General features: G+C 43.8%; 1 protein-coding gene across 1 annotated transcript in view; it reads left to right on the top strand.

Annotated features, from left to right (window-relative positions):
* Nucleotides 1-182: 182 nt before the first annotated feature.
* LOC137436640 (boophilin-G2-like) overlaps nt 183-10000 on the top strand; it is a 33189-nt gene continuing 23371 nt past the window's right edge. The window contains exon 1 of the mRNA XM_078786616.1: nt 183-528. Within this exon, the coding sequence (XP_078642742.1) occupies nt 456-528 (73 nt within the window). The 5' untranslated portion in view covers nt 183-455. The remainder of the gene's footprint in view (nt 529-10000) is intronic.

Here is a 10000-nt window from a genome sequence, read left to right as displayed (position 1 = left end):
GAAAGTCTTGTGCGGTGTATAAATATAATTTTGTAAACCGAATAATAGACTTCCTTCTTTAATCGGAGAAAAATGCAAAGCTGAAGTATTGTACTATATAATATATTTACATTTGATGGATTTTAAATAATCGAAGGGCACAGCACAGAATGTTTCACCTCTCAGAGGAAGTGCATCTCAATGGGTGGATCTTATTACGAAGATTATATTTTTCATGAGGAAGAAGAAGCCTGTTTACGTAGACGCAGCACTAACTAACTTCCGCGTAGCGGCGATATAATATGTAACGTGAGGCAGAAGAAGAAGAAGAGAAGCTTGTTTACGTAGACCCATACTCACTTCCTCGTACTCGTAGCTGAGCTATTGTAACGCGCCGTGGAAGAATTTCCGCCTTTTTGTACATTTTCTTTTTCTCTCTCGGATCGGATTCCCCTTTCCTTTAGGCCGCTGTCGCCATGGCTGCGTGTGGGTTCTTCGCACTGAATGTATTCTTCGTGATTCTTCGATCGGCTCATGCCTCTCTGCCAGGTACGTCCACCCGCTTACCTGTTTGTGAAGAAGTGAGTTGTTGGGCTCTTTATGCGTGGGTTTCTCGGTGTCCACCGTGTGTGCGTATCAAACGTCCCGAGTTCTGCTCGCTTTGTCTGATTGAATAGTCGAGGCTTTGCCCACTTTATTTGGGTTGAGGCAAACGTGAGGGGATTGAAACGACGTTTTGGTAAGAAGAATAAGAAGAGAGGAGGAAGAAGAAGGTTATTGGGAAAGGTCAAAACTGAAAAAGGTATGTGTGGATCAGTGTTAATCGGGGAGGGGGGTCAGTGTTAATCGGGGAGGGGGGGAGGCGTTAATCGGGGAGGGGAGGAGGCAGGAGAGGAAGGAGGTTCATTTATATGCTGGTGGGTGAATGTGGCGTTCATCACGTTTCTGCGTTGTGTGATGCCGAATAGGAGGAAGAAGAAGCCGAACTATCATCTTCGTACACTTCCGGAATTGTTTGATTTATTTGTTCAAATGTCTGGTAATTTTGTATTTATTTATGCGAATGTGTACTTATATATAAAACTTTCATTAATTTTTTTAAAGCTTAGGCACTATCGAGCGATATTTTTTTTTTAACTCCAAAAAAACTTTTTTTCCAAAAATGTTTTTTTTATATAAAAAAAATTTGTTTGGCTTAAAACACTCCCAGACACACTGATGAACCTCTAAAAGTTTGACGAAGATCCGTTCAGCCATCTCTGAGAAAAATGGTGACACAGACAGACATCTCTCTTATTTTGCCGCCCACGGAACTACGTAACTTCCGGTTAGTGCACCCTTCGCGACAAGTCACGTGATTGGATACGTTGAAAACAAACCACAAAAGGGCACGTGTTGCAGCTTACTTCCGGTAGTCTCGCCCTCATCTATAGTAGATTATACAGAATGTCTCAAACAAGCTGGCAGCAGCTTCCTCCTCTGCTGAGCTGGAACGAATTGCTGGTTTGACACTTGGAACTTGTCATCAATCCAAGCAATTATCACATTCTTGCCTAGTCTCTCTGGAAGGTTCGTCTAACAAACCTATCTAGTTCCATTAACAACCATTGGAATAAGTTCATTTTCTTAAATCGATTGGTTCTGCCATCACTCACGATTTTTGCTCAGCAGATTATACAAGATTGCTTCCAGTCAGCTGCAGACTAGGCATCCTGTCATGCCAAGTCCTTCCTGGAAAATGTAAATTTTTTAAGACCAACTCGACCTTTCTCTGTCGCTCAATGAGATATTGCTCTCCCCAATGGACTAGTGCCCCTACCTCACAAGATTCTCCTGGATACCATTGACTCATAATCATTGGCATCTTCTATATAGAGAAGTTGAAGCACAAGGCCTGCTGTTTGGCTACCATCACACACAGGTTGGTGGTCATCGTTTTAGCTATTCTACTGCCTCTTTTTTTTGCTCCCTCTGACTCTCCCCGGCACCTCCAGGACGCGTGAGCTTTCCAGTAACCAATTTCCTGTGAACATCCAAAAATCCATGTTAACTGCTCATCTCCTCTCCATTTTCTTTTTGAATGTGGAACCGTCTTGAGTCTGTTTAATCCCACTCTTCCTTCCTGGGTCTCAAGTTGGTAGTCCACCCACCAGGAGGTTGCACACCAGGTCTGGTGTCTTGGGGCAAAACATTTTGATGTCCTTAAAGGGGAACCTAAATGCAAAAAATTTTTTTAAAAAATCGGAAAACAATTGAAAATCATGAATCGTGGTCCAATTTAAAGGGCAGTTTAAAAAAAAAAATTTTTTTGGACAATCATAAAGTGTCAAAGCCCTAAAGTGTCTATTTTCGATTTTCGCAAGTGACGTCGCACTCAGAACGCCCACCTTGATCCAAATGGCACCTTACATAGAGAAAGTGTACAGTATTTTGAGCTCGGATTCTGATACCGATTCTGCAGTCATTAGAAACTGTGAAGGTTCTCGGTAGGTTGAAACTGCTAAGTGGGATGTTGAAGAAAGTACGAGACAAAATTAGTGATGGAAACGCTTTTTGGGGAATTGTGGAGCTCTGTATTGTTTTGAGCCTTATGCAAGCGATTCAGACGAACATGGCGTCAATGGAGGTGTTGGTAAAGATGAAAGTGCCGGTCGCATGTTCACGACAGATTGCTGGGTATTGTTTTTCGGTTCAATTCATGATTTAACAGGGATTTGTTATTGATTAATAAATCGGTTATATTACTCAAGAAATGCAGCACACTCAGACACTGCCGACAAAGTTGGCGATTAATGCTTTGTCCCACCATCGCAGGCTGACCCGGTGTCCTGTATGTTACAAGATCGTCCTGTTTCAGACTTTCCAGGATGCCATACGTGTCTGTGGCCATGCCGTATCCGTGCCCTGCCCCAGCGGAGGGGTGAAGGGGTTGTGGGGTGGTTGCGAGGTGAGGTGAGGTCAGTTGCCGGCAGGCCAACACTGGTTTGATTCACCGATCAAAATCGCCTGTGTACATGTGCTGCTAGCGAGGGAGAGATGATCTTGCAGTTTGAGCGATGGCTGTTTCTTCCGCTTGGTTGGCATCCTCTTTCAATCGAGGGGGATAACCACAAGATCTACAGCCATCTGTTTTTTCATAACGGTCCTCTGTAAAATGGTGTGTTCACAAAAGCGAGCATTTTGTAGGCCCGATCCACACTCTAGCATCTCGGACAAACACTGTCCAATTTCTAGCGAGCTTGGGGCCTTTTGGCCATTGGGGTAGCATTAAACCATCTCTGTTTGTATTACTACAGCACCAAATGACACATCAATTGGGCATATTTGTGGAAAATCGAAAATTATTTACCGTTTGCGTTACATCGGACCGCGATGTAACCTGTAGACAGTAAAATATGGCAGTCGACCTCTGAGAGCGACATCACGGCTAAGCATGAAGATTTCGACTTTTAATCGCAAAAAGATGCATCATATCTATTTTGTAGGGTATCGAGGGATAGATTATATCATTGAGGTCGTCTGAGCGTTTGTCTTCCACTTTGTCAGTAAAATTGCTTAAAATGGTCCATCCATATCTGCCATGATATTTCCTGGGAAAACCACATTTCCAAGCTGGCCTCCAAAGCCAGTCGCCAACAGGGCATCATCCATTGTGTGAAGTCCTTCCTTGGCACACCTGAGCTCCTCACCACATAGAAGGCTTTCATCCACAGCTCAATGGAATACTGTTCTCCCCTCTGGGCTGGTGCTCCAGCCTCACACCTAGCTCTGCTTCACGCTGTTGAAACCAAAGCTTTCAGAATCATTGGAATCTTCCGCGATGAAGCTAACTCCGAGGGCCTTTCACTCACTCACCGCAGGCAGGTGTTAAGGTTTCTGTCTTCTACCGACTCCCCTCTGGCCTATCTCCCCCAGCTCTGTCTGTGCTCTGTCCACCAAATATTCCTACAGGTCGCACAAGAGCTGCCTGCAACCCTCTTATGGCTAAACTGCCAAAATCAAGACTCTATTCACCTTCATTCCTTCATTCCTCTTTTCTCTCCCGCCTCTGGAACAAACTCCCTCACTCTCTTCAATCCCACTCCTCCCTCCAGGTCTTTAAAACAGCTGTTCACCACCATCTCTTGTCTTCCCCCATCCAAAACCTTGATCTTTTCGACCCCCGTTAATTCACCCCAGATCCCTTTATTTTGAAATTCCGACTTCTTTCCTGGAGGTCCTAGCAATGTCCATGTGTTTTATACCACTCCCACCCCCCCCCCCCCATTCCCATGTCTTCCCCCCCCCCCCAAGCCCTCTCCCTCCCACAGATCTCCCAATGTCCCTGCTCTTAAATGTTGTACTTTTGTGCTTCCCTCTCTCTCCCCATCATGTCTCCCGCTCCCTTTATCTTATGTTTGATGTGTCAGTTTGTCTTTTTGTGATTAATGTTAGCTCTTACACGAGCCTCGATCTTGTATGTAAAAAAAAAAAAAATCCCCATGGTGTATGTTTGCACATTTTCAGTTGCTTTCACCCCATTGTCATGATTAACTTTGGTGTACAGCTGAACGTTTCAATACATGGCTCTAGGTTGCATGAATGTCTTATTTTGATGTCTCGTTGTTGGACAATTTACATTTGTAGCAACCACTCATGTTCTAACATCTGCTTTGAGGACATTGGACCATAAAAGGCAAATAGTCACACACTGGGAGGGTCAACTTGCTCTTGTAATTTTATTGCACCTTACAGGTGTTTCACATAATTTGCATCTGAGGTGTTACATGGGCAGAAAAACAAAGTATACAACTTTCATTTCACTGTTTGGTAACATTGATGACGAACCATCTGATGTTTATGTTCTTCTGCTGTCCAAACATGTATCAGTATGTTAGCACCACGGTCAAAGTACAACTGAGAGCTATAGTTAAAACATTATAGTTTGTGATGTGTTTGCATGTTAGGGATTCTGTGGAGGATTGCAAAACAGCTTTGTCTTCCAATCCAAAGTAGGGTTTTGGTTTAATTGACCCCTCATATAAGGTAGTGCATAATGACAACTAGAGAGGTCATGGAACATCTTGCTCTACGCAGTCTGGACTTATGGATAAGGAAGATTGTGGAGATGGAGATGGAGATCGAAGAAGACCAGCAGGGATTTAGAAAGCATAAAGGGATGACGGATGGGACGTTCACGCTGAGCCAGCTGGTGACGAGATTGGAGGTGCAAGGTGAAATGGCACTGGGATCTGTGGACCTGGAAAAGACCAACGACACTGTCCCGAGAGAGATTGTGATGACACTGAGATGGATGGGAGTGCCAGAAACACAAGTTAGCTTCGTGGAAGGGATGTATAAGGGATTGAAGGGAAGAGTGTTGGTTGGTCCTGGGATGTCAGGGGAGTTCAGTATGAACATCGGCTTGGGGCATGGAAGCTCTCAAGGCACACTCCTGTTTATCATGGTAATGGAGCTGGTGAGCAGGAAGGTGAGCATGAGGGGCAGTATGGGGAGGATATTGTAATCGGCCGATCTAGCTGTTATGGTCGAAAGTAGGTGGGAGATGCAGGAAGTACTGGGGGAGTGGCAGAAGACATTTGGGAAGCATGAGCTGAAGATAAGCAGGAAGGCTGAGTTTGTGTGGCCCGGGCAGCAGAGAAAATAAATTAATATCAGGGTCGAGGGGGAAGAAGATCGGACAGGGAATTAAGTTTGTGTATCTTGGGGGGTAGGGGGGGGGGGGGGAGAGGGGACAATGTCAAGAGATTGCAAGTTGGAGGCAGAGGTGCGGAGGAGGATTCAGGTGGTTGCGAATGCATTGAGGAAGGTGGAGGGAGTAATGTCAAAGATTTCAAGGAGATTGAAATGGAAGTTTCTGATGTCGTGTGCAATGCCGACTTACCTTTACAGTCTGGAGACAGTGGCACTGACAGACAACACCAGAAGCTGCAGGTTGGTGAGAACACCCGGGTCAGGAGGATTGTGGGAGTGAAGAGGGGCAGACAGAAGAATTAATGAACGGGGAGGAGATTGGTGTGTAGATGAGCTTGACTGGGAGATTGGTGAAATGTCTTCTGAGATGGGCTTAGTGTGGATGGGGGAAACGAGAAAGGTGTGGGGAAAAGAGGTAGACAGCAGTTTTGATGGGAGGATTGTGTGAGGATGGATGTTAGTAAGGGGGTGAAGGGTAGTTGGAGAGTGGAGAGAGTAGGATGAGGACAGAACCTTGGTGCCATCGGGCCTCACCCCTTATAAATGGAAGAGGTGGAGAAGAAGTTTTATTTTGGACATGAATCGGAAAACGAATCTGTTATTTCGCACTACAGTACTTCGCCTGAATTTGTTCCAATCGCGCATTGACAGAGGAGTAAGGTAAATGTTTTCATCTGTCTGGCAGTAAAATAAAATTGAAAATCATTCCAAACAGTAAACTTGCTGTTTTTAAGGACGTCATAATGGACACAAACAGGCACGCATCACTAATGTAAGGCATTAAATAAGGTGGTGTAATAAACGGCGGTAAATTCCAGAATCAATTTATTTATATTACCTTTACAATCTTTATTTTATTTAAATTGAATTGTGCACAGTACTTGAACATTGCAGAACACAAATGACCTTCTTTGCACTTCCAAAAAGCTCCCGTTTTGCAGTCGTGCACTTTGACATGTTAAATGGGGTGGTATATAAGACTGCTTCAAGAGCGCTATGCTCCCGGAATTTTTGTTAACAATCTTAAAAATGATTATTATATTAAAATTGAAGTACAGTATATACTTGGGTGGGTTATTGTATTCTATCAACTCAAGTTTGGGGAGGTGACAAGAACGAGCTGATTAGATGTTTTTTTTTTGTTTTTTTGTATACTGAATCGAGGCTCGTGAAAGAGCTAACATTTACTTCACAAACAAATCAACCAGACAAACAAAATATATAAAAAGAGGGAGCGGAAAACAAGATGGGGAGAGAAGGGGAAGCACACAAACACAACATTTGAGAGCAGGGAGATGTGTGGAAGGGAGAGGGCTTGGGGGGAGGAGGTGTGGGAAGGGGGGGGGGGGGGAGGGAGGGAGAAGTATAAAACACAAGGCCACCAAGGACTTCCAGGACAGAAGTTGGTATTTCAAAAAAGTGGAATTGGGGTGAAATTAGCGGGGGTAGAAAAGATCAAGGTTTTGGATGGGGGAAGATAAGAGATGGTGGTGAACAGCTGTTTTAAAGACCTGGAGGGTGGAGTGGGATTGAAGAGAGTGAGGGAGTTTGTTCCACAGGCGGGAGAAAAGAGGAATGAAGGAGTGAAAGTGAGCAGAGAGTCTTGATTTTGGCAGTTTTGACCATAAGAGGGTTGCAGGCAGATCTTGTGCGACCTGTAGGAATATTTGCGGGACAGAGCCCAGAGAGCTGGGGGAACCAGATCTGGGTCCAGATGCAGATCCAGCCTATCGGTGGGGTGCAAAACGTAAACTATTCTGCTCTACTCAGTGCCAATGTTGTTAAGCCTGTTTTTTTTTCTCTAATTTTTTTTTTTTTTTCAATGTACCATGATGCTCTTGTGATTATTTGTTTTCACCCACGTAACCGGAAATTCTTGTCATTCTGTCACGCATCTTCACCTACTTCTCTTGTGCTCTTTATCTGAATACTGTACTTAAGAAATACAGCCAAGTTCCTTTGCTTGTGGGCCTTTCCTTTGCACATTTTCCCCCCATCTTTGGTTTCTATTTTGTTTAAATAAAGTATATATATATATATTAACAATATATATATATATATATATATATATATATATATATATATATATATAAATATACATAAAATGTACACACACACACTACGTGGCCAAAAGTATGTGGACACCCGAACATCACACCCGTATGCTCGTCAAACATCTCATTCCAAAATAATGGGCATTAATATGGAGTTTGTTCCCCCTTTGCTGTTATAACAGCCTCCCCTCTTCTGGGAAGGCTTTCCACTAGATGTTGGAACATTGCTGCAGGGATTTGCTTCCATTCAGCCACAAGAGCATTAGTGAGGTCGGGCACTGATGTTGGGCGATTAGGCCTGGCTCGCAGTCGGCGTTCCAATTCATCCCAAAGGTGTTTGATGGGGTTGAGGTCAGGCTCTGTGCAGCCAGTCAAATTCTTCCACATCGATCTCGACAAGCAATTTCTCTATGGACTTCGCTTTGTGCATGGGGGAATTGCCGTGCTGAAACAGGAAAGGGCCTTGCCAAAACTGTTGTCACAAAGTTGGAAGCACACAATCATCTACAATGTCATTGTATGCTGTAGCGTTAAGATTTCCCTTCACTGGAACTAAGGGGCTGAGCCCGAACCATGAAAAACAGCCCCAGACCATTATTCCTCCTTCACCAAACTTTAAAGTTGGCACTATGCATTCGGGCACGTTGCGTTCTCCTGGCATCCGCCAAATCCAGATTCGTCCGACCTGCCAGATGGTGAAGGGTGATTCATCACTCAAGAGAACGCGGTTCCACTGCTCCAGAGTCCAATGGTGGCGAGCTTTACACCACTCCAGCCGACGCTTGGCATTGCGTATGGTGATCTTATGCTTGTGTGCGGCTGCTCAGCCACTGAAAGCCATTTTATGACGCTCCCGACAAACGGTTGTTGTGCTGACGTTGGTTCCAGAGGCAGTTTGGAACTCGGTAGTGAGTGTTGCAACCGAGGACAGACTATTTTTACGTGCTTCAGCATTCGGCAATCCCGTTCTGTGAGCTTGTGTGGCCTACCACTTCGTAGCTGAGCTGTTGTTGCGCCTAGACGTTTCCACTTCACAATAACAGCACGTACAGTTGACCAGGGCAGCTCTAGCAGGGCAGAAATTTGATGAACTGACTTGTTGGAAAGGTGGCATCTTATGACTGTGCCACGTTCAAAGTCACTGAGCTCTTCAGTACGGCCCATTCTACTGCCGATGTTTGTAGATGGAGATTGCATGGCTGTGTGCTTGATTATATATATATATATATATATATATATATATATATATATATATATATATATATATATATATATATAAATATATATATATATATATATATGTCAGCAATGGGTGTGGCTGAAACAGCCTTGTTTTTTTTTTTTTGTTTTTTTAGGTAATGTCTGAATCTTATTCTGTTTTACGTCTCTTTACCTTTGTTTGCATACAATATTTTTTATGGTTACCATCCTTAGCCTTCAGCAGGTGGTATTTTAAGAATGGGAATGGTCCACCTCTAAAGGTGTTTTTTTTTTAATGGTCCACCTGGCCCTGCGTTGTTACCAATGGTACCCACAGAGTAATAGTGATTGCTTTTAAAGACAGTGTGTAATGCGGTTGTTATTGGTAATCTTTACAGTTGTTATGTTGTTGTGATTGCTCCCGACCAGAGAATGTCATTTATTGATGCACATCAGTAGTTGGATCGTATTCTCCAAATCATTAACTTTGTGAATTGCAATCTTTCTTCATGCATAGCTTTTTGATTTGTTTCCATATTCTGATTCCAGCTGCCTTTGTTTGCATACTTGGTTCACTTTTTCCGATGCATGCATTTTTCCCCCTATTGTTACCATCAAAGATTGCCGATTTGTGTTAATTTGGAACCATCTTCAAGCTGATGAGCCTCATTGGCAGGAGGTATTATTTATTACTAGTGGGGTCACCCGTGGGAATCCCACGGGCATGGACGTGTGTGACATTTCGACATATTGAGTTAGATGCTGCACCTGCACATGCAGTTTCACAATAACACACACACACACACACACACACACACACACACACACACACACACACACACACACACACACACACACACACACACACACACACACACACCTCGTTTTTTCATTTCTGTATCTCACAATTCGGTCTCTCTCTTATTCACACACACACACACACACACACACACACGCACGCAAACACACACACATGCACGCACACGTACAGTCGTACACACACATGTACACCGACACATGCATATACGCATACACACATATACACATACACATATGTATACACACACATGCAC

The sequence above is a fragment of the Myxine glutinosa genome, chromosome 11 (genome assembly GCF_964187855.1).
Source record: "Myxine glutinosa chromosome 11, kmMyxGlut1.1, whole genome shotgun sequence".
Lineage (NCBI taxonomy): Eukaryota > Metazoa > Chordata > Myxini > Myxiniformes > Myxinidae > Myxine > Myxine glutinosa.
Note: the sequence above shows the minus strand (reverse complement) of the source record. Positions and strands in the feature narration are given on the sequence as shown.